The 25,303-nt window shown below is 50.8% G+C and overlaps 2 protein-coding genes across 2 annotated transcripts in view; one reads left to right on the top strand and one right to left on the bottom strand.

Annotated features, from left to right (window-relative positions):
• rrad (Ras-related associated with diabetes) overlaps positions 1-3,146 on the bottom strand; it is a 5,520-nt gene extending 2,374 nt beyond the window's left edge. The window contains 2 exon segments of the mRNA XM_078401547.1: positions 723-1,048; positions 2,971-3,146. Of these exon segments, the coding sequence (XP_078257673.1) occupies positions 723-1,041 (319 nt within the window). The 5' untranslated portion in view covers positions 1,042-1,048; positions 2,971-3,146.
• A 6,221-nt stretch (positions 3,147-9,367) lies between these two features.
• ciao2b (cytosolic iron-sulfur assembly component 2B) lies at positions 9,368-19,847 on the top strand. The gene is made up of 5 exons (XM_078400709.1): positions 9,368-9,524; positions 10,458-10,535; positions 14,882-15,007; positions 17,414-17,459; positions 18,837-19,847. Exons 1-5 carry the CDS (start codon positions 9,396-9,398, stop codon positions 18,932-18,934), a joined length of 477 nt encoding a protein of 158 aa, XP_078256835.1. The 5' UTR covers positions 9,368-9,395; the 3' UTR covers positions 18,935-19,847.
• Positions 19,848-25,303: the final 5,456 nt, after the last annotated feature.

Below are 25,303 nucleotides of genomic sequence, written 5' to 3'. Positions count from 1 at the left end.
TGTTCTCCGGAGATGCTGCCCTGCCCGCGGAGTTACTCCAGCACTTTGTGTCTATCTTTGGAATGGCAAGCATCTGCAGTTCGTTGTTTCTACATAATGCCAAGTTAAACAGATCTCCACTGCCTGCACGTGGGGCACTTCCCTCCATCCCTGCCCTTCCATGTGACTGCTTAAAGTCTCTTACACGCTACTATCGTATCTGCCTCCACCACCACCCCTAGCAATGCGTTCCCCGACCGCCCCAAACTTGCCCGGCACAACTCCTTAAAGCTCCCCCCCCCTCCCCTCACCTCACCTTCTAGCTGTGCCCTCCAGTGTTGGACATTTCCACCCTGGGAAAAAGCTTCTGATTGTCTCCGTTCCTCAAAAGTTCTACGTTGTCCCACTTTCTCGCCCACTCCCTACACACCAGGGGCAATTTACAGAGGCCAACTATCCTACAAAGCCGCTTGTCTTTGGGATGTGGGGGGAAACTGGAGCGCCCAGAGGGAACACACGCGGTGACATGGAGAACGTACAAACTCCTTACATGCAGCACCCGAGGTCCCTGCTCCTCCCCCTTCTCCCCCCCCCCCCATGCTCCCCCTCCCCCATGCTCCCCCTGCCCCCCCCTCCCCATGCTCCCCCTGCCCCCCTCCCCATGCTCCCCCCATGCTCCCCCTGCCCCCCCCCCCCCATCCTCCCCCTGCCCCACCCCCCTCCCCATGCTCCCCTCCCCTCACCTCTGCCGTCTCCCTCGTGGCTCCCACCCTCCTCTACGCCGCCGAAGATCCTCGCCAGGCTGGTCTTGCCGACGCCGCGGCCGCCCAGCACCAGCACCTTGTAGGGGCCGGACCCCGACTCGCTGCCGCTCGACGTGAACGAGTCGGAGGAGCCGGGGGTCCATGTCGGTGGCTGGGCCGGCCCGGGGCGACCCTCGCCCGCCGCCCGCAGTTCCCGCTCGTCCACCGGCATGCTCCGCCGGTGCAGCTGCGCCTGAAGCGGGGCGCTAGCCCGTCGTCTCTCCGCCGCTCGGCTCCGCTCCGGCTTGTTCAGGGTCATGTCCGCTCTGCCGGGCCGGGAGAGAGGTGAGGGGGAGAGGGGGGGGCAGAGGAGAGGGGAGAGGGGGGCAGAGGAGAGGGGAGAGAGGGAGACGAGGGTGGAGAGAGGGGAGGGGAGGGGGAGAGGACGTAGTGCAAGAGGATGAGAGGGGAAATGAGGGAAAGAGGGAGAGAGACGAATCGGACAGGTGATAGAGAGGAGAAATGGAGGAATGAAAGAGAAAGGGAGGAACAGAGAGAGAGAGAACGGAGAGGGAGCGAGGGGGCGAGAAAGCCAGAGGAAAGGGGGGTAGAGATAGGTGGGAAAGAGAAAGGGGAAGGGAATGGGAGAGGGGGAAAGTGTGGGGGTAGAGGGGAGAAGGGGAATGGAGAGCGTGGGAAGGGGAAAGGGTGATGGAGGAGATGTAGAGAGGTGGGAGAAGGGTGAGTGTGGGGTAGAGAGAGGAGACGGGGACAGGAGGATGCGAGGAGAGAGAGAGGACGGGGTGGGGCAAAGAGATGTTGAGGGAGAAGAGAGGGTAGAGAGAGTGGTGAGGGAGGGAGAGGAAGAGGGAGACAATGAGGACAATGTTGCCACACAAGGAGCCCCGCGGCCGGCGGGACCCGGCGACACCTCCACCGCCTCCCCCACCCGGCGACAACTCCACCTCCACACCCCCCACCCCCGAGACCCGCCGGCTCCGGACACCACACAAAATAAGGAATCGCGAATCCACCCGTGTCCATCCCTCAGCAAAGTGCATCACAGCGCTCTGACAGGAGCGAGGATGGAGAGAACAAGGGAGCGCCGCGCTGCGTGAGGGGCTGTACTGAGGGAGCGCCGCGCTGCGTGAGGGGCTGTACTGAGGGAGCGCCGCGCTGCGTGAGAGGCTACACTGAGGGAGCGCCGCGCTAGGGGTACACTGAGGGAGCGCCGCGCTGCGTGAGGGGTTGTACTGAGGGAGCGCCGCGCTAGGGGCTACACTGAGGGAGCGCCGCGCTGCGTGAGGGGTACACTGAGGGAGCGCCGCGCTAGGGGCTACACTGAGGGAGCGCCGCGCTGCGTGAGGGGTGCACTGAGGGAGCGCCGCGCTGCGTGAGGGGTGCACTGAGGGAGCGCCGCGCTGCGTGAGGGGCTACACTGAGGGAGCGCCGCGGAGGCAGGGGCAGGGCAGCGATAGTGAGGCGAGCAAGGGCCGGCGGGTCGGGCAGCATCTGTAGGTGGTGGGAGGTGGACCGACCCACAGGACGGGTCTGGGCCCAAGCGTCCATTCCCTCCTCAGATGCTGCCCGATCCAACGAGTTCCTCCAGCACTCTGTGTCTTTTATTTCTGATAATCCAGCATCTGCGGTTCCCGGAGTTTACTTTTGATTCCGCGGACCAATCTCCCAACGCCAGCCCGGCCAAGGAGCGCGTCCTTCCCCCAACCCCCGCTCAACGTAGGGGGACCCAGGGAACTGCAGGTGCTGCAATCCGGAGCAAATCACAAAGTGCTGGAGGAACCCGGGGGGGGCCGGGCAGCATTACGGGTCGGGACCCTTCTTCAGGCGGGGGGGGGGGGGGGGGGGGGGAGACAGGATGAAGGGTCCCGACCCATGGCGTCGCTTCACCACTCCCTCCACAGACGCTGCCCGACCTGCCGAACCCCTCTGTGTCCTGCTAGGGTGAGTTATTAAACGGGAGACAGTGGGTTCCTGGCCTCTCCCAGCCAAAGGGCGAGGGGGCAGGAGGGAAGGTGCACAGTGCAATCTCATGCAATAGAAACACTAAGCACTGCAGATGCTGCTTTACACCGAAGATAGACACAAGATGCTGGAGTAACTCGGCGGCTCCGGCAGCATCTCTGGAGAAAAGGGATGGACGAAGTTTCGAGTCGGGACCCTTCCTCAGTGCGGGCTAGGACGCCTGCCCGAGTCCGGACCCCGGCCATTCACCCCCTCAGCTTCCTACCTGCCCGTCTGCTTGCCCGTGGGTCGGCTCCGCGTTCTGTCTCTGTCTCTCTCTCTCTCTGCTCCGCTCGATCGCTCTCTGTGCCCGGCTCGGCGCTGTCTGCCGTGCCCGCTGCACGCTGTGCTCTATTTATACCCGGCACTCAGTGAAGTCAGCCCTGACATCAGCGTCGAGCTCCGAATAGCTGGCGTTCCGCTTCTCAGAAATCCCCGGCCCTGCCCGCCACTGGCCTTGCCCGCCCCCTGCCCTGCCCTGCCCGCCCCCGGCCTTGCCCGCCCCCGGCCCGGCCCTGCCCTGCCCGCCCCCGGCCTTGCCCGCCTTGCACCCCCCCCCCCCGGCCTTGCCCTGCCCCGCCCGACTTTACACAGCGGCCACCCGGCCAGGGGCGGACACTCCTCCTCGGAGGGGGTTTCCCGCTGGGATTGGTATCCTGCTGAAAGAGGGAATTCCAGCTGGGATTGGAATACCTGGAGGATTGTTAGGACTGGGGAATTCTGCTGATTGGGAATTCGGATGGGATTGGGAATTCCTAATAGGATTGGGGAATTCTGCAGGGAGTGGGATTTGAATCCTGCTGGCAGCGGGAATTCCAGTTGGGTTCGGAATACAGAGATGGGGAGGGGGTTCCCTCGTGCAGGATGGGGGGTTCCCTCGTGCAGGATGGGGGGTTCCCTCGTGCAGGATGGGGGGGTTACCTCGTGCAGGATGGGGGGGGTTCCCTCGTGCAGGATGGGGGGGTTCCCTTGTGCAAGGGGGGTTCCCTCGTGGAAGGGGGGTTCCCTCGTGCAGGATGGGGGGGGGGTTACCTCGTGCAAGGGGGGTTCCCTCGTGGAAGGGGGTTCCCTCGTGCAGGATGAGGAGGGTTCCCTTGTGCAAGGGGGGAACCCTCGTGCAGGATGGGGGTTCCCTCGTGGAAGGGGGGTTCCCTCTTGCAGGGAGGGGTTCCCTCGTGCAGGGAGGGGGTGCCACAGGAGGCCCCAGCTGCCCACATCCCCCCCCCCCACCCCGGTTTCTGTGCACCGTAGCAAGGTCAGAGAGTCTAGACGAGACCAGAGCGAAGTGAGAGAATGATGAGCGGATCATCCGCTGCTGGCTGGCAGCTCGCCACATGCACTGACTGTCCTGGGAGAAAATCCTGGAAATGTTTAGGAAGGAACTGAAAATGCTGGTTTAATCCGAAGATCAGTCACAAGATGCTGGAATAACTCAGCAGGGCAGGGAGCTGGAGAAAATGAATGGGTGACGTTTCGAATTACTCCAGCATTTTGTGTCTATTTTGTCCTCCCATTGACGGCGGCAACTGCGGCAAGAGCAAACGGTGGTGATGCCCGCCAACAGCGGTGGGTGGGCGGAGTGTATCCAGTCATAAGCGGAGTGCAACCCCCCCCCCCCCCACACACACACACACACACACTCCACACCCCACCCCCACACCCCTTCACCTCCTGTGCATTCACTGGACTGACTCACGTCATTGACTTCCCAAAATGCAACATCTCACACTTAACTAAGTTGCACTCTATTAGCCATTCCTCGGTCCACTTGCTCAGTTGACAAAAGTTTCAGTGAAAAAAAGTGTGGACATTTCCGAATGAAAAGAAGTCCTGTTCCCCAGTTGTTCCTCAGTTATTGAGGGCATTGACAGTGGCGATGGGCAGAGGTTTACCATGAAATGGAGACATGAGCAAAACTGGTGCCTGGAGTGATGGCGTGGGCTGGAGGGGAGGGGGGTGGGGGGAGTTGGGCAATGGTGGAGAGGGTGCTAGAGAGGGTCCAGAGAAAGTTGACGAGAATGTTCCCAGGAATGATCGTGTTAACACATGATGAGCCTTTGGCAGCACTGGGCTTGTACTCGCTGGAGTTTAGAAGGATAAGGGTGGACCTCATTGAAACTTACCAAATAATGAAACACCTAGATAGAGTGGTTGTGGATAGGATGTTTCTACTGGTAGGAGAATCTAGGACCAGAGGACATAGCCTCAGAATAAAATAAATATTTTTTTGAGGAAGATGAGGAGGAATTTCTTAGTCAGAGGGTGGTGAATCTGTGGAATTCATTGCCACAGAATGCTGTGGCCAAGTCAATGGATATTTTTAAGGCAGAGATAGATAGGTTCCTGATAGGTACGGGTGTCAGGGGTTATCCAGTCAGCGGAAAGACAACAATCAAGCTATCCACAGTGTACAGTTACAGGATAAAAGGAATAACGTTTAGCGCAAGATAAAGTCCAGTAAAGTCCAATTAAAGATAATCCAAGGGTTTCCTATGGGGTAGACGGGAGATCAGGACCGCTCTCTAGTTGTTGATAGGATGTTTCAGTTGCCTGATATTACGGCTGGGACGAAACTCTCCCTGAATCTGGAGGCGTGCGTTTTCAATGTTCAAGGAATTTCATTCTTTCATTGCTGATACACGTGACAATTAAACTCTCTTGACCACAGATCTGGAGAGTGGCTCCACTTTAAGGTTGGAGTGGTTGAGGCGGGTACAATAACAACATTTAAAAGACATTTGAACAGGTACATGGATAGGAAAGGTTCAGAGAGATACGAGCCAAACCCAGGCAGGTGGGACATCTTGGTCGGCATGGGTGAGTTGGGCCGAAGGGTCTGCTGCTGTGCTGTGTGAGTCAGTGACGGTGTTTCTTTCCGAGTCAGATGGTGTCTTGGATTATGGGTGAGTCATCTCCCTGGAGCTGGACCTGTCTTCCAGCCTGAATGACTGCAGTGTCTCACATGTGAGTGAGACGTTGCTGCTGAAGCTGGCTGAGTAAGATCTGAAATCAATCTTTGCACGTACAGCGCTTTTTATTTAGCCCTGACATAAGTGGACAATGAATATCCCACCATGTGCCGTGCAATTGACTTTGGTGTCATTTTACATTATATTACACGTCGTTGGTATTTTTATACAGTGAATGACGTATCAGATTAAAAAGAGTCACAGTGGAATATACATGGATTCCTGCTCCCTTCCCCATTAACCCTTGGATTGCTATATGTAACAGACTCCTTGCCATTGAATCCATCTACACCACGCTGTCTCAGAAAAGCAGACAATATAATCAAAGATTGTGCTGAAGGGTCCCGATCCGAAACATCGCCTACCATTTGTTCTCCAGAGACGCCGCCTGACATGCTGACTTAGTGAGTAAGACAGCATTTGCTGTTCTTTGTTTCCACATAATCAAATACTTATCCCACCCCGGTCATTCCTTCCTGTCCCTACTCCCATCAGGCAGAAGGTATAGAAGCTTGAAAGTGCACACCACCAGACTTTGGAACAGAGAGCCATAGTCACACAGCGTGGAAATAAGCCTTGGCCCAACTTGCCCACGTCGACCAACATGCCAAACCTACACTGGTCCCACCTACCTGCGTTTGGCCCATATCCCACTAATCCAATCCCATCCATGAAACTGTCCAAATGTATTTTTAACATCTTCCCTTCTGTAATTTCAAGAAGTTAGGAAGAGGGGATGTTCAACGAGATCTGGGTGTCCTGGTGCATCAGTCACTGAAAGGAAGCATGCAGGTACAGCAGGCAGTGAAGAAAGCCAATGGAATGTTGGCCTTCATAACAAGAGGAGTTGAGTATAGGAGCAAAGAGGTCCTTCTACAGTTGTACCGGGCCCTGGTGAGACCCCACCTGGAGTACTGTGTGCAGTTTTGGTCTCCAAATTTGAGGAAGATATTCTTGCTATTGAGGGCGTGCAGCGTAGGTTCACTAGGTTAATTCCCGGAATGGCGGGACTGTCGTATGTTGAAAGGCTGGAGCAATTAGGCTTGTATACACTGGAATTTAGAAGGATGAGGGGGGATCTTATTGAAACATATAAGATAATTAGGGGATTGGACACATTAGAGGCAGGAAACATGTTCCCAATGTTGGGGGAGTCCAGAACAAGGGGCCACAGTTTAAGAATAAGGGGTAGGCCATTTAGAACGGAGATGAGGAAGAACCTTTTCAGTCAGAGAGTGGTGAAGGTGTGGAATTCTCTGCCTCAGAAGGCAGTGGAGGCCAGTTCGTTGGATGCTTTCAAGAGAGAGCTGGATAGAGCTCTTAAGGATAGCGGAGTGAGGGGGTATGGGGAGAAGGCAGGAACGGGGTACTGATTGAGAGTGATCAGCCATGATCGCATTGAATGGCGGTGCTGGCTCAAAGGGCTGAATGGCCTACTCCTGCACCTATTGTCTATTGTAATCAGGCTTGTGAATGGTCCTTCCATATACTGTGTGATTCACCTCTACTCCATGTGGACATTGGACTCTGTCTGTGGAATTGGTGCGCTACAATGCTGAGAACTATATTCTGCACTCTGTATCTTCTCCTTTGCTCTACCTATTGTACTTGAGTTTGACTTAATTGTATTTATTGATTACTAGCCGGGCATGGACCCGTTGGGTCCAAAACTCTCCTGCGGATCTCTCTCGATGGCTCAGGGCGGCACGGTGGCGCAGCGAATGCAGCGCCGGAGACTCAGGTTCGATCCTGACTACGGGCGCTGTCTGTATGGAGTTTGTACGTTCTCTCCGTCACCTGCGTGGGTTTTCTCCAGATCTTCGGTTTCCTCCCACACTCCAAAGACGTACAGGTATGTAGGTTAATTGACTGGGTAAATGTAAAAATTGTCCCTAGTGTGTGTAGGATAGTGTTAATGTGCGGGGACCGCTGGGCGGCGCAGTCTTGGTGGGCCGAAGGGCCTGTTTCCGCGGTGTATCTCTAAATCTAAAAAAAAATCTAAAATCTCAGCAGCAGCGGCAGCTCGATGGTGATGGCCGTTGCTTTCAGCAGGAAGATGGGCACCCCCCCCCCCCCATTGGCTGCCACTCCCAATACCCGGGCGGGTCCCACCTCTGGTGGCCATCTTGGCCCCCCCCCATTGGCCACCACTCCCGTCACTTGGGCTGGTCCCATTGTGACGTCGAATGCGGCTGACGGCCAGGTAGAGTGGAAAAGGGAAAAGTTTAAAAAGGTGATTTTTAAAGTTTAAGAAGTGAAAAACGTTTAAAATATTACCATTTGAACCGCAGGTGAGAAAGGTGGGCCTAAAATTGTCGCGCTATCTTGTACCGTTTTGGCTGTATTTTGGGAACAAATATATGTATAAACTAACAAGTTGGGAGTTTTAGTAATAGATAGATAGATAGTATATCTGATGTTTGGATAGCATGCAAAACAAAGCTTTTCACTGTACACGTGATAATATTCCAACACGTGTTGTGTAACACGCTCCTCCCCTCAGCTCCTCCCCCCTCTTAGCCCATCCCCTTCTCATGCACGGTGAAAGCGTCCCCTGCTGCACCAGTGTTGCCACTGCCTCGGGAAAATGGTGCGGTGGTACCCCCTCCTGGTGACGAGAACAGCGGTCAGAACGGAGCAAGTTTCAACGACACAATACACCTCGGAGTGGGATTCCACTCAGTCTGAGTTTATCGTCATTTACATCAGGGTGTAATGAAATTCCTTGATCACACGAAGCTCAGAGTATACTTGGAATTGATAGGTATCGCAAGAAACTGCAGAAAGCTGTGAATGTAGCTCAGTCCATCATACAAACCCAGACTCCCCACCATCAACTCCATTTACACTTCACGCTGCCTTGGGAAAGCAGCCAACATAATCAAAGACCACTCACACCCCGGTCATTCCGTCTTCTCCCCACTCCCATCGGGCAGCAGGGACAGACGCTTGAAAGCACGGACCACCAGCCTCGGGAACAGCTACTTTCAGCTGTTATTAGACTATTGAACGGTCCTCCCATAAGCTAGGGTGTTGTCCCAATCTTCCAACCTACCAAATTGTGGTCTTTGCACTTTTTTAATCTGCACTTTCTCTGTAATTGTAACACTATATTGTGGTTTCACAGTGCCAGAGACCCACGTTTGACCCTGACATCGGGTTCTGCCTGTGTGGAGTTTGCACATTCTTCGTGACCTCTTGGGTCCTCCAGGTCCTGCGGATTCTTCCCACATCTCAAAACCCTACTTTGTATCCCTTTGTGTATTAACCAGCACCTGCAGTTTCTACAATAAATACAACCCAGAGAGTTGTGAATCTCTGCCACAGAAAGCAGTGAAGGCCTTTTCACTGGATGTTTTCAAGAGAGAAAGATTTAACTCTTGGGGCTAAGGGAATCAAGGGACATGGGGACATAGCAGGAACGGGGAACTGACTTTAGATGATCAGCCATGATCATATTGAATGGCGGTGCTGGCGCGAAGAGCCAAGTGGCCTCCTCCTGCACCTACTTTCTACCTTTCTATGTAATCGGTCCCAGTCACGGGTGAGATGGGTGAAGTATCGCCCTTGGGTGAGATGGGCGCTATCACCCCCACCCACGGGTGCTGCAGGTCGCTCCCTGTGTTGGCCCCGCCCGTCGGATCGCGCTCTCTGATTCAGCCGGAAGCGGCGGTGCGGAGCAATGGCGGCGGGGCCGCAGCTGGAGAACGCCAACCCGCTTATCTTCGGCCGCAGCTGCGAGCGGACGCTCACCGCCCGCGACCTGGACGAGCGGGAGCCCGACGCCATCGACGGCCGGGAGATCTTCGATATCCGGCGGCTGGCGCCGGGCGGGAGGAAGGGCAGGGTTGGCGGGCGGCGGCCATGAGCGGTGCCGGTGGAAGTGACGGGGGATCCTGGACATAGGTCCCCCCCCCCCCCCCCCCAGTAACAGGGGGTCTCGGTGAAAGGCCCCCCAGTAACAGGGGGTCTCGGTGAAAGGTCCCCCCAGTAACAGGGGGTCTCGGTGAAAGGTCCCCCCCAGTGACAGGAAGCCTCGGTGAAAGGTCCCCCAGTAACAGGGGGGTCTCGGACAAAGGTCCCCCAGTAACAGGGGGGTCTCGGAGAAAGGTCCCCCGAAGCAAAGATAATAGAGCAGAGCAAGACAGACCACTCGACCCTATGTTACGGCGCCATTTTAGTAGGCAGAAACTTGTAGAAACATTTAAAAAGAAAAATAACCAAAATCTGTGAATTGATAGATGAGATATATTCTGTATTTTTATGGTATCATCACACATACTGTTCCCCCGAAACACTGATTGCACTGCGAAAGGCAGAGTAAGTTTTGCTTACTAAAATGGCGGACGTTACGCTCCTTTGCGTACTACGCTTCAGTATAGGCGATTTCAACAGAGTGCTTCATAAATCGCTTCATCTTGCTCCTCTAGTATCTTTGCCCCTAAGGGAGAAGGGGGTTCCGGTGGAAGGTTCGCACCATGGACGAGGGGTCCCGGACTGTCTAAGGTTTCTCACCCACCCCAAGGACAAGGGGAGATTTGGGCCAATGCACACAGCTGGGGCTAGTGTCGATGGGGCATCTTGGTTGACATGGGCAGGTTGGGCTAAATGCCCTGTTTTTGTGCTGCATGACTGACTAACTTCGGTAATCCAACCCCTAGTTCACCCATTGCTCCTGAAAGCCCCATATTTAGAAAGTGGTCGAGCCCCAAGGGGTGAATCATACTTTCCTTAACACTTACATCTGATCAGATCAATTAACGACCCGGAGCACCCGCTGAGCCTGGAGGAGCTAAATGTGGTGGAACAACTTCGTGTGAACGTAAGTGTGTTTTAACAGCAGGGGTTTCATTCAGTTGTCCTGACCTCCCATCTACCTCATTAGAGATCGTCGGTCTATTTTTCATCGTACTTTACTGGGCTTTATCTTGCACTAAATGTCATTTCTTTTATCCTGGTTTTATTTTGGGTTCCCAGCACCCACAGTATTTAACTTTGGCACCAACGCACATCTCCAGATTCAGGTACAGTTTCTTCCCAGCTGTTATCAGATAATAGAACCATTTTGTCATCAACCAGAGAGCAATCCTGACCTTCCATCTACCTCATTGGAGGCCCTTGACTATCTTTAATCGGACTTTATTGGGCTTTATCTTGCACTAAACGTTATTCTCTTTACCCTGTATCTGAACACGGTGGACGGCTTGATTGTAATCATTTATTGTCTTTCCGCTGACTAGATAACATGCAACAAAAAAAGTTTCAGTACAAATGACAATAATCTAAACTAAGCTAACTATAATTAACATAACATTAAAGATGATTTCCGACTTTCACAGGACGAGGATAGGCTTTTCGGCCCAGCACGTCCATGCAAGCACTTACCTGCACCGTCTTAACACGGTGGGCCATTCACACGCTTCAGAGGCCGAGGGTTTTTGGGTTCAAACCCCACCCTGGAGAGTTCATCACAAAGGTTCAAGCTGACATTTCATGCAACTCTTCCACTTGAAGGACCACTTTATTAATCATGATGATAATTGTAATTGATTTTGTTAGCCAAGTATGAAAACAAAACAAGTCTGTAAATCATACGAGGAATTTGATTTGCCATACAGTCATATCAAAAAAGCAACAAAGCATGCAACCACACAAACCTTTTAACATAAACATCCATCAGAGCGGTTATTCCACATTCCTCACTGTGATGGAAGACAATGAAGTCTTATTTTTCCACTTTTTTCTCCTGTGGTCGGGGGAGCCGAACCATCCGCAGTCGATGGAAGCTCCTGAAGCTGGCGATCGAAACTCCCACGTCGGGGTGATTGAAGCTCCCATGATCGGGGCGGTGGAAGCTCCTGCGACTTGGAGCTCCCGAAGTGGGTCCCTTTGAGCTCCACAATGTTAAAGTCCGCAGGCTCCCGCGGTTGGAGCTTCCGAGGTCGATCCCCTGCCAGCTCCACGATGTAAGGCCGCAGTGCAGACGGAGATACGATATGGAAAAAGTCGCATCTCCGTCGAGGAAAGGGATAAAAACGTTTCTCCCACCCCCTCCATCCCCACATAATACAAAACTAAAGATACACCGAAACAACATTTAACCACAGCCTAAAAAACAACAAAGAGAGAAAGGGACGAGACAGACTGTTGGCTAGGCAGCCATTGTACGGCGGCCACCCACCTTGTCTGTGTGGACTTTGCACGTTCTCCCAGTGACCGTGTAGGTTTCCTCCAGATGCTCTGGTTTCCTCCTATGTCCAAAAGTCACGGGTTAGTAGGTTGATTTGAGTCATACGTTGCTGCAAATGATCTCCCAACTTATCTTGTATACACAAAATGCTGGAGTAACTCAGTGGGTCAGGCAGCATCTTTGAAGTCTGCAGAAGAGTTCCAATAGACAATAGATGCAGGAGGAGGCCATTCGGCCCTTTGAGCCAGCACCGCCATTCAATGTGATCATGGCTGATCATTCTCAATCAGTACCCCGTTCCTGCCTTCTCCCCATACCCCCTGACTCCGCTATCCTTAAGAGCTCTATCTAGCTCTCTCTTGAATGCATTCAGAGAATTGGCCTCCACTGCCTTCTGAGGCAGAGAATTCCACAGATTTACAACTCTCTGACTGAAAAAGTTTTTCCTCATCTCAGTTCTAAATGGCCTACCCCTTATTCTTAAACTGGCCCCATGTTCTGGAATCCCCCAACATTGGGAACATGTTTTCTGCCTCTAACGTGTCCAACCCCTTAATAATCTTATACGTTTCGATAAGATCCCCTCTCATCCTTCTACAGTGTATACCAGTACCCTACCTCCAATACAATGTGCTCTAATTTTGCCCACTAATCTCCTATGTGGAACCTTGTCGAAGGCTTTCTGAAAGTCAAGGTACACCACATCCACTGGCTCTCCCCTGTCAATTTTCCTAGTTACATCCTCAAAGAATTCCAGAAGATTAGTCAAGCATGATTTCCCCTTCGTAAATCCATGCTGACTCGGAACGATCCTGTTACTACTATCCAAATGCTCTGCAATTTCGTCTTTTATAATTGACTCCAGCATCTTCCCCACCACTGATGTAAGACTAACTGCTCTATAATTTCCCTTTTTCTCTCTCCCTCCTTTCTTAAAAAGTGGGACAACATTAGCTACCCTCCAATCCACAGGAACTGATCCTGAATCTATAGAACATTGGAAAATGATCACCAATGCGTCCACAATTTCTAGCGCCACCTCCTTAAGTACTCTGGGATGCAGACCATCAGGCCCTGGGGATTTATCAGCCTTCAGTCCCATCAGTCTACCCAACACCATTTCCTGCCTAATATGGATTTCCTTCAGTTCCTCCGTCAGTCACCTTCGGATCTCTTGCCACTAGAACATCTGGGAGATTGCTTGTATCTTCCTTAGTGAAGACAGATCCAAAGTACCGGTTCAACCCGACCTGAAACATCACCTATTCATGCTGCCTGAGCCGCTTCACTACTCTGTGTCTACTTTTAGTATAAACCAGCATCTGCAGTTCCTTTGTATTACTACCTTGTTGTTGACCTTGCACCTTTGCTCTGTAACGCTATAACACTACATTCTGCACTCTGGTATTTTTCTCTTTCCACTACCTGTTGTACTTGTGTATGGCTTGATTGTACTTGTGTGTGGTATGATTTAACTGGTTGGCATGTATCTGTACACATGACAACAATAAACCAATACCAATGTGTAGGTGAGTGGTAGAGCCTGGGGGGAGGGGCTGGTGGGAATGTGGAGAGAATAAACATGCGACTGATGTAGTGTTAGTGTCCTTGGGGTGTCTTGCAACATTTGTCCTTGGGTAAACATCAGTGAAGCCCGTCACCTGATTGATAGCACGTCACTCTCAGCAAGACTTTACACAATCTCTGCTGACTCCCACATCACAGCAATAACAACACTTTGAAAATACTTTTGACTAGAAAAACCTCCTCAGGGATATTCAGACACAAGGAATCGTAAAACACAAAGTGCTGGAGGATAGACACAAAATGCTGGAGTAATTCAGCGGGACGGGCAGTATCTCTGGAAAGAAGGAATGGGTGACGTTTTGGGTCGAGACTCTTCTTCAGACAGAGTCAGGAGCGAGGGAAACGAGATAATGAAGGATACAAAGAGCATGTAAGATGTAAAAAGGACAGATCAAAGGAGACGTTGTTCAAGGAAATGTACAATGGTTCATTGTCGGCTGAGGGGAAGGTGACAACGAAGCACACAAACGAGTGCTGGAGGAGTTATGATCTGTCAAGGGAGATGGACAGGTGACGTTTGTGGGCCAGGACCCTTCAGATTGAAGGAGTGGTGGGGGGGGGGAGTAAACTCTCCTTTTTTTCTTTGGAGTGTAGGAGGCTGAGGGGTGAGCTTACTGAGGTGTACAAGATCATTAGGATTCAGTGAAGTGAAATGTATGTGGATAAAGTGAACGCTCACATCTTTTTCCCTGGGTAGAGGATTCTACAACTAGTGGATTCAGGTGAGAGTGGAGAGATTTAAGAGGGACCTCAAGGGCAACTTTTTCATTCAGAGGGTAGTCTGTATCTGTATCAGAGGAAGCTATCGAAGTGGATACAATTTGGACAGATTGATTGATGGAAGGGTTTAAAGGGTCAAATGCAGACAAATGGGACTTGCCTAGTATACCAACTTGGTTGAACTGGGCAAGGTGGGCCGAAGGGCCTGTTTTAGTTAATTTTATTATTGTCACGTGTACCGAGGTACAGTGAAAGTTTTTGTTGCATGCCATCCAGTCAGCAGAAAGACTCTCAGTCTGACAAAGGGTCTTGACCCAAAACATCACCCGTTCCTTCTTTCCAGAGATGCTGCCTGACCTGTTGAGTTACAACAGCGTTTTGTGTCAATCTTCAGCAGGAAGACTATACATGAGTACAATCAAGCCGCCCATGTACATTTATGCTGTGTAGTCTATGAGTGTACAAACGTCAGCAGACAACCAGTGCGTGCCCCCTCCTGAGTTTAGTCGCTCCAGCCTTGGCAGTTGCGTCGTCTGTTGCTCTGGCCCTCGGTTCTCACCGTGTCATCTTCTCTCTCTCCTCCACCCTCGAGTGGGGTGTGGCTCTGGAGGGAGGGTCACTGCTGAGTTGCTGTGGGGTGTGCTGACCTTGTCTCTGCTATCTCTGTCCAGGTGGCCGACGAGGAGAACAGCGTGTCTGTGGCCTTCACCCCCACCATCCCTCACTGCAGCATGGCCACACTCATCGGCTTATCCATCAAAGTCAAGTTGCTGCGATCCCTGCCTGCACGCTTCAAGGTGAGAGCTAGCACCTGGTACCGTGTGTGACTGGCAATGTGTGTGCGTGTGTCTGGTACCCTGTGTGTGTACCAGGTACTGTGTGTGTGTGTGGTGAAGTGTGCCTGTGACTGGTCATATGTGTATCAGTGGGTATATAAGGTACTGTGTGTAGGAAGGAGCTGTGTGTGTTTGGTCATGTGTGTGTCCATCAGGTAGTGTGTGTTTGGTCATGTGTGTGTCCATCAGGTAGTGTGTGTTTGGTCATGTGTGTGTCCATCAGGTAGTGTGTGTTTGGTCATGTGTGTGTCCATCAGGTAGTGTGTGTGTCTGAAGATGGACATAAAAAGCTGGAGTAACTCAGCGGGACAGGCAGCATCTCTGGAGAGAAGAAATGGGTGACGTTTCGGGTTGAGACCCTTCTTCAGACGGGTTAGGGATAAGGGAACGAGAGATGTAGACGGTGATGTGAAGAGATAAAGAACGATCAATAGACAATAGGTGCAGGAGTAGGCCATTTGGCCCTTCGAGCCAGCACCACCATTCAATGTGATCATGGCTGATCATTCTCAATCAGTATCCCGTTCCTGCCTTCTCCCCATACCCACTGACTCCGCTATCCTTAAGAGCTCTATCTAGCTCTATCTAGCTCTCTCTTGAATGCATTCAGAGAATTGGCCTCCACTGCCTTCTGAGGCAGTGAATTCCACAGATTTACAACGCTGACTGAAAAAGTTTTTCCTCATCTCAGTTCTAAATGGCCTACCCCTTATTCTTAATGAAAGATATGCAAGAAAAGAAACGATGATAAAGGAAACGGGCCATTAGTAGGTGTTTGTAGGGTGAAAATGACAAGCTAGTGTGACTTGGGTGGGGGAGGGATAGAGAGAGAGGGAATGCCAGGGCTACCTGAAGTGAGAGAAATCAAAATTCATACCACAGGGCTCTAAGTTGCCCGAGCAAAATATGAGATGCTGTTCCTGCAATTTGCATTTAGCCTCACTCTGACAATGGAGGAGACCTAGACCTGTGTGTGTCTGGTCATGTATGTATGTGTATGTCCAGATACTGTGTGTAGGAACTGTGTGTCTGGTCATATATGTGTGTGTGTGTGTACATCAGGTACTGTGTGTGCCTGATCATGTGTGTATCTACTGTGTGTGTGATCGTGTGTGTATCCACACAAGCATCAGTTACCTGGCACCTTGGGTGCATGCACACGTGACTGTAGATGTGTGTGTGTGAGTGTTTGTGTGTGTGTGTGTGTGTGTGCCAGAGGCCCGATTTTGATCCTGATCACGAGTGCTCGTACAACGTGATCTGGGTGTCTTAGTGTATCAGTCACTGAAAGGAAGCATGCAGGTACAGCAGGCAGTGAAGAAAGCCAATGGAATGTTGGCATTCATAACAAGAGGAGTTGAGTATAGGAGCAAAGAGGTCCTTCTGCAGTTGTACAGGGCCCTAGTGAGACCGCACCTGGAGTACTGTGTGCAGTTTTGGTCTCCAAATTTGAGGAAGGATATTCTTGCTATTGAGGGCGTGCAGCGTAGGTTTACTAGGTTAATTCCAGGAATGGCGGGACTGTCATATGTTGAAAGACTAGAGCGACTAGGTTTGTATACACTGGAATTTAGAAGGATGAGAGGGGATCTTATCGAAACGTATAAGATTATTAAGGGGTTGGACATGTTAGAGGCAGGAAACATGTTCCCAATGTTGGGGGAGTCCAGAACCAGGGGCCACAGTTTAAGAATAAGGGGTAGGCCATTTAGAACAGAGATGATGAAAAACCTTTTTAGTCAGAGAGTTGTGAATCTGTGGAATTCTCTGCCTCAGAGGGCAGTGGAGGCCAATTCTCTGAATACATTCAAGAGAGAGCTAGATAGAGCTCTTAAGGATAGCGGAGTCAGGGGGTATGGGGAGAAAGCAGGAACGGGGTACTGATTGAGAATGATCAGCCATGATCACATTGAATGGCGGTGCTGGCTCGAAGGGCCGAATGGCCTACTCCTGCACCTATTGTCTATTGTCTATTGCTGTCTGTCTGGAGTTTACACGTTCTTCCTGTGACCACATGGGTTTCCTCCTAGTGCTGCGGTTTCCTCCCAGTTCCCAGAGTCTTGCAGGTTAATGGGCCCTCTGTAAATTGTTCCTCGTGTGTAGGGAGTGGATGAGAAAGTGGGATAACATAGAACTAGTGTGAATGGGTGATCGATGATCGGCATGGACTCGGTGGGACGAAGAGCCTATTTTCACGTTCTATCTCTAAACTAAACTAGGTAATGTTGAGTTTAATTTAGAGTTTAGTTCATTGTCACGTGTAGCGAGGTACAGTGAAAAGCTAATGTGAACAGGCACCGCACTCATGCCGGCCCCTTCTCAGCTGTTATGATGGGTGAGTTCTGATGGGGTTTGTTCTTCCTGCAGGTGGATGTTCACATAACTCCAGGCACACACGCCTCGGAACAGGCAGGTGAGCAGAGGGGCCCTTCCCCAGTAACATGCAGCTGGCTGCACTGGGGAGGGAGGGAGGGAGGGCGCTGCTGGGCGGCATTTCTTTGTTGTTATTAACAAACGGATTTGAAGATTGAGTGGTGTGGGGCGAGGTGACCTAGACACTGATTAGCTCCCGAATCTGTGGGTTTTTAGCCGGACAGAATGATCTACAATGTGATGATAAACAATTGCCTCAGCTGTTAATGTCATCCAAAATATTTGTTATATCATGGTGAGACACCAGCAAGTGTATTAAATCATGAGGGGAATCTGAACACATTCTTTTACCCAGGGTAGCTGAATGTGGCGTCACAGGTAGATAAGGTGCTGAAGAAGCCTTGTGGTACACTAGCCTTCATCAGTCAGGGCAATGAATATAGAAGTTGGAACACTGATGGGGCAACCCTTGCAGTATTTAGGTGCTATCATAGGCAGTGAAGGTAGCTATCAAGAACTACAGCAGGATCTTGGGCCGACGAATTGCAAATGGAATTTAATGTAGATAAATGCGATGAGTTGAATTTTGAAGAGTAGACAGATTTCAGAGTGCAGGTACACAGTTTCGTGAAAGTGGCGTCAGAAGGTGGACAGAGTGGCGAAGGTTTTTGATACGCTGGCCGTCAGCAGTCAGGGAATTGAATATAAAGTTGGGATGTTATGTCTGTTGTACAGGACGTTGGTAAGGACACCACTTGGAGTTCCATTTGATCACCCTGCGATAGGAGAGATGCCATTAAGGTGTAAAGTGTGCTCAGAGGATTTACGAGGATGTTGCCAGGACTTGAAGGCATGAGCTATAGGGAGAGATTGGGCAGGCTATAGGACTTTATTCCTTGAAGCGTGGGAGGCTGAGGGGTGATCTTATAGAGGTGTATAAAATCATGAGAGAATCTGAATGCAATCTTTTACCAAGTGTAGGTGAATCAACAACCCAAGGACATAGATTCAAGGTAACAGAGGAAAGATTTAATAGGAACCTGAGGGGCAACATTTTCACTCAAAGGATGGTGGGTATATGGAACAAGCTGTATGGGGAGGTAGTTGAGGCAGGTACCAAAATAGCATTTAAAATACTTTCCATTTAAAAGATACTTGGAAAGGTAGAAGGATAGGAAAGGTTTGGAGGGTTATAGGGCAAATGGGGGAAAAAAGACACAAAGTGCTGGAGTAACTCAGCGGGTCAGGCAGTATCTCTGGTGAACATGGATAGGTGACGTTACACGCAAATTACACTAGTTTAGGTGGGGCATCGTGGTCGGCTTGAACGGGTTGGAATGAAGGGCCTGTTTCTATGTTAATTGACAATGCTGGGTGTCTCTCTTCATGCTGAACATGTGCTGTTCTCTCCCCCCAGTGAACAAGCAGCTGGCAGACAAGGAGCGAGTGGCGGCGGCGTTGGAGAACAGCCACCTGCTGGAGGTGGTCAACCAGTGCCTGTCGGCGCGGCTCTGAACCCCACAGAGCACCCGCGCTCATGACACGGCAACTGGGACAGGGGCCTGTGGGTGGATCAGGGTGTGTGTGTGCATGTGGAGCAAGTGTGTGTGTCCGTTGGGTGTGCGTGTGTGGACCAAGTGTTCTTGTGTGGAGAGAGTGAGTGTGTGACAGCGCATGTGTGGGAGGGTGTGTGTAAGGAGTGCGTAGAGTAAGGGTGTATGTGTCAGATTCAGCTCAGTTTATTATAATCAACAGAGTGCAATGCAATTCCTTGATCACGTGAAGCTCACGGAGTGAAGAGTGTTCATGGGAGTGATCAACTCACCGATAAATGCAATGAGCAGTGCAAGGCAGCAGGGTGGTGCAACGGCTGCCTAGGGTGTGTGTGTGTGAATGTGCACGTGTTGAATGTGTACGTAAGTGTGCACATGTTGAGTGTGAATGAGTGGGCACGTGTGTGGAGTGAGTGAGTATGGAATGTGTGTGTTGGGATGTGTGCGTGTTTGTGTGCATATGCATCTGCTTGTCTATCTAGAGGTCGCTAAGCTGAAAAAAGGCCCCACGGGTTGTACGTGTACTGGTCTCTGCTGGTCTGTTATGGTTTTTGCTGCTCTGCTGGCCTGAGCTGTTTTTTGGTGTCTGATGGAGTGTGCTGGTGTCTGCTGGCCTGTGCTGCTGTCTGCTGGCCTGTGCTGGTTTTTACTGCTCTGCTGGTCTGTGCCGGTGGAATGTGAAAGGTTTCTGCCAAGCCCCTGACGAGGAGGAGGGAGATTCGTAAAAGTCTCTCCTCTGCAACAACATGTGGTCCCCAGCCGAGACTGTCCACCTGTCAGTATTACAGATGTCAGACATGCAAGACTGATCTCAGCCTTGCTCAAGGATTTGTGAACCCGACTGAATAAAAGCTTCAATGTGTTGCCTAATGCTACCATTTTTGTCATGGTTGAGTTGCATTTTCCATCCAAGTCTGTACAGTTGTCTCTTGGTCATTGTTTTATTCATTCAAGGGATGTGGGCTTCACAGGCTCAGCCAGCAATTAATTGCCCACAAAAGGACAAAGTGCTGGAGTAACTCAACGGGTAAGGCAGCATCTCTGGAGAACATGGATTGGTGAAGTATCGGGTCGGGGCGCTTCTTATGGTGATGCGGCACAATAACACAGCGGTGGAGTTGCTGCCTTACAGCACCAGAGACCCGCGTTCAATCCAGACTACGAGTGCTGTCTACGGAGTTTGCGTTTCCCTGTGACGGGGTGCTCCGGTTTCATCCCACACTCCAAAGACGTGCAGGTTTGTAGGTTAATTGGCCTCTGACATTTGTCCTTAGTTTAAAAGGAGTGGGTGAGAAAGTGGGATAACATAGAACCAGTGTGAACAGTGATCAATGGTAAATTGACCCTATGTGTTGGATTGTGTTAGTGTACGGGGTGATCACTGGTCGGCACGGACTCAGTGCGCATAAGGGCCTGTTTCCGTCTTGTATCGCTAAAGTCTGTAAGTACTGTGAGCAAATTTGGGCCCCATATCTGAGGAAGGATATGCTGACTCTGGAGAGGGTGCAGAGGAGGTTTACAAGAATGAGTTCAAGAATTAGTGGGTTAGCAATGGATGAGCGTTTGGAAGCACTGGGCCTCCACTCACTGGAGTTTAGAAGGTTGAGGAGGGACCTCATTGAAACCTACAGAATAATGAAAGGCATAGATAGAATGGATGTGTAAAGGATGTTTCCACTGGTGGGAGAGTCTAAGGCCAGAAGTCATAGCCTCAGAATTAAAGGGCGCTCTTTTTGAAAGGAGGTCAGGAGGAAATTCTTTAATCTGTGGAACTCATTGCCACAGAGGGCTGAGGATGCCAAGTCTGGATATTTTTAAGGCAGGGATAGACAAATTGTTGATTGGACCGGATGTCAAGGGTTATGGGGAGAGGGAAGGAAAATGGGATTAGGAGGCAGAGATCAGCCATGATTGAATGGCGGAGTAGACTCTATGGGCCGAATTGTCTAATTCTACTCCTTTAACTTGGGAGTCTATGTGCCTGTGATTCTGCTGCAAGATTTTCACTGTACCTCACTGTAAGTGCCTCTAACAATAATCTTGACTTGATTGTCATTCTTTAACTTCATTTCCATGCACTAATTGTTAGGCAGTGGCTGCCTGAAGGGCAGGCTACTGCTGCCCAAAGATAGCCCTACCCCAGCTCCAAAATACTATGTACTTTGCACCAAGGCTGCACCACATACTTTGGCCTGCCTTATCAAGCTCTGGTTTACTAGAATACTGATAACTGGTTGTATATTGAAATGTTGTATTAGTGCATCTAATGTGCCTGTAAAAACTGCAACTGCAGAGCAATTTCTTGAGCCAGAGGATGGTGAATCTGTAGAATTCATTGTCACAGACAGCTGTGGAGGCCGAGACATTGGGTATGTATAAAGCAGAGATTGATAGGTTGCTGATTAGGAAGGATGTCAAAGTTCACGGGGAGAAGGCAGGAGAATGGAGATGAGAGGGAAAACTAGATCAGCTGGTGGAGTAGACTTGATGGGCTAAATGGCCTAATTCTGCTCCTATGTCTTATGGTAAGAGTGTTTAATTTCACGTACTGACAACCAAAAAAAGAAAATCTTACTTTTTATGAAAATCTTCACACATCTATTAAAGAGGTAATGCACAGATAAATGTGCAATAAACAATAAATTAATAATCAGTAATACTAGTTAACCAGTACAACCAAAACATAATCCATAGAAGATTGCAGTTTTTGAGGTTAGTGTTGTGCGGTGTTCAAGAGCCTGATGGTTGGGAAGAAGCTGTTCTTGAACCTGGAGGTCATGGTTTTCAGGCTCCTATACCTTCTTCCTGATGACACCAGTGAGAAGAGAGCGTGGCCAGGGTGGTGTGGGCCTTGGAAGATATTAGCTGCCTTTTTGAGTCAGCGCCTCCTGTAGATTTCTTCAATGGTGGGAAGCTCAGTGCCTGTGATGAACCGGGCAGTGTCCACCACTCTGTAATCTCTGTCGTTTCTGGGTGTTTGAGTTACTGAACCAGGCCATGATGCAACCAGTCACTATGCGCACCAACGTACTCCTGCAGAAGTTGGAAGAATATCAATATGTAACCTTGGATAAAGGTAAGACATACCTTTAGGCGAGAGGAGCAGAATTTAAAGGAGATGTGCAGGGCACGGGTTTTTTTGCACACAGTGCCCAGAACGTGCTGCCAGGGGTGGTGGTTGAGGCAGATTTGATGATGGTGTTTAACAGACATTAGGATGGGCACATGGGTATACAGGGAATAGAATGATATAGCTTATGTGCAGGCAGATAAGAGCTGGTTTTGGCATCATCTTCGGCATAGACATTGCCGGCCGAAGGGCCTGTTCTTGTGCTGTTCAGTTCTATGTACCTCGCTCTCACCAACTTTTCCCTGTAATTTGGGAATTTCCTGATTTTCCCCGTGGATGAGCTGGAAGATCGGAACACCGTAGATCTTTGTCAACATACCTACCCTAATGGCGGCGCTGCCCTAGCAGCTGCGGCTCACCTGCGGTCCATTTGTCTTTGTGTTTTTGTTGTTTTTTTTTGTCTTAATTGTAGTTGTGATGTGGTGTTTTTGTGTTTGTGTACTATGTGTGTATGTGGGGGGGAGGGGGGGGAACTGTAACATTGTAAATATGTGTCCCTTCCGAACAGAGACCCGACCTTTGTTTTCTGGGTGGTGTCTCCGTTCCTGCTGCGGCCTACCATCGGCCCAACTCCTGGAGCTGGCGGCCTCCAGGGCTCTGGTTCGCAGAGCCCGCGGATCGGACTTACCATCACCGGAGCCGGCCGCCTTCGGAGGCTGCGGGAGCGGCTGCGACTCACCTTAGGCTCGGGCCGCGTGGATGCCGACATCGGGAGCTCCGGCAGCGGGTTCGCCCGCCCCGGATCGCGGGGCTTGGGTCGAGGACATTTCACCGTCCGGCGCGGCCTAAGATATGCCGCGGGATATTTCTCTGCTGGGCGGGGGCTTCAATGTCGGGAGCCATGACCGCCCCGACGTGCAGCAACAGCGGCAGCAGCAGCGTGTTCGCCCGCCCCGGATCGGACTTATCATCGGCGGAGCCGGCCGTCTTCGGAGGCTGCGGGAGCGGCTGCGACTCGCCTTGGGCTTGGCCCGCTGTGGACCGTCCGGTGCGGCCTGCAACCACAACAACCTGACTGCGGGCGAGGACAGCGGGAGAAGGGAAAGACGTTGTGGCCTTCCATCACAGTGAGGAGAGGACTGGAGGAGACTCACTGTGATGGATGTTTCTTTGATGGATGTTTCTTTTTTGTGTGTTTTTGAATGCCTATTTAATGCTTTTATTGTTGGACTGTGTTTTTGGGGGTTTTGGGGTTGTGTAATTTGAATGCCTATTTAATGCTTTTATTGTTGGACTGTGTTTTGGGGGGTTTTTGGGGTTGTGTAATTTTAATGCTTATTTAATGCTTTTATTGTTGGACTGTGGGTGACTGAATTTCGTCCAATATTGGATGACAAATAAAGCTATCTTGAATCTTGAATCTTGAATCTTGAATAAACTTTCCCCTCTTGCATTCCTGCAGGCACGAAGCAACCTGTGGACTGGAAATGTTGTGTCAACTCTTACAAAACCGGGTGGTTGGATAACAAACTTCGGCAAACACACAGATCAAGGACCTGTCTCACTCTGGCCACTCCCTCCTCTCCCCCTCCCATCAGGCATTTGCAGTTCCTTCCTACACATACAGTATTTTCTCCTCTAGACGCTGACTGCTTCATGGATTGGAATTAATTGAGTTTAATATATTTTTGATTATCATATCTTTATCCTGCATTTGTACACCATGGACGGCTTGAATGTCCATGAACTATGTCCAGCACAGTCGTTCTGCTGACTGGATAGCACGCAACAACAAAAACTTTTCACTGTACCTGTCATTGTCACTTTATTGTGATTGCGCATGACGATAAACTAAACTGTTGTGAGAGCCACACTATTTTTCAATTAAAAAATGATACAAGATAACGGCTAGATCTGCTCTCAGCTGTACAGCACAGAAATAGGCCCTTCGGCCCACCTTGTCCATACCAACTGACTGGCACTCTGGGCTTGTCCCATTTGCCAGCATTTGGCCCACATTCCCCTAACCCTTCCTATCAATATACCTGTCCAAATGCGTCATTATATGGGCTTCTATAGCTTCCTCTGGCAGCTCGTTCCAGATACAGACTACCCTCCGAATGAAAAAGTTGCCCGAGATCCCATTTAAATCTCTCTTCCCCCCCCCCCACCCCGCCATATTAAGGTGTATAAGATCACGAGGGGCATGGATAAAGTGAACGCTCACAGCCTTCAACCAGGATAGTGTTCTAAAACTGGAGGGCACAGGCTTGAGGTGAGAGGGGATTTAAGGGGGACACCAGGGGCAAGTTTTTCCACTCAGACAGTAGTCCATATCTGGATTGAGCAATCCAAAGGAAGTTATAGGAGCAGATAATTATGACTTTTAAAGGCATTTGGGCAGATATATGGATACGATATATCTACTCCGCCATTCGATCTATTTTTCCCCTCTCAACCTCATTCTCCTGCCTTCTCCCCGTAACCTTTGTCACCCTTCTCCAGATGCTCCGGTTTCCTCCCACATGCCAAAGACGTACAGGTTTGTAGGTTAATTAGCTTCGGTGAAATCGTAAGTTGTCCCTAGTGCTAGTGTACTCGCTGGACGGCACGGACTCGGTGGGCCGAAGGGCCTGTTTCCACGCTGCATCTTCAAAGTCATATCTTTTCGCGCTGCACAAGTCTTGAGTCTCTACGTGCATTGACTGCACTGTCACCAAACGACGGCAGAATTATGGAGAACAAGTCCCAGGGAAGGGGGTGTACGGGGGGGGTTTGTGCCGGGTTTAGCTGGGGAGCAGTTGGTTTCACAAACTTTACCTCGCATTTTCCAATCAGCGGTTGATGAGGGTGCCGCCCGCGGCTCCGGCCAGGGGGTGGGGAGGTGAATGATTTTTTAGATTTAGAGATACAGCGCGGAAACAGGCCCTTCGGCCCACCGGGTCAATAGACAATAGGTGCAGGAGGAGGCCATTCGGCCCTTCGAGCCAGCACCACCATTCAATGTGACCATGGCTGATCATTCTCAATCAGTACCTCGTTCCTGCCTTCTCCCCATACCCCCTGACTCCCCGCTATCCTTAAGAGCTCTATCTAGCGCTCTCTTGAGAAAACCCACGCAGGTCACGGGGAGAACGTACAAACTCTGTACAGACGGCGCCCGTAGTCAGGATCGAACCCGAGTCTCAGGCGCTGCATTGGCTGGAAGGCAGCAACTCTACCGCTGCGCCACCGTGAGGCGAGGTTGGGGCCGGCTGCGGG

This window comes from Rhinoraja longicauda, chromosome 6 (assembly GCF_053455715.1).
Source record: "Rhinoraja longicauda isolate Sanriku21f chromosome 6, sRhiLon1.1, whole genome shotgun sequence".
Lineage (NCBI taxonomy): Eukaryota > Metazoa > Chordata > Chondrichthyes > Rajiformes > Arhynchobatidae > Rhinoraja > Rhinoraja longicauda.
Note: the sequence above shows the minus strand (reverse complement) of the source record. Positions and strands in the feature narration are given on the sequence as shown.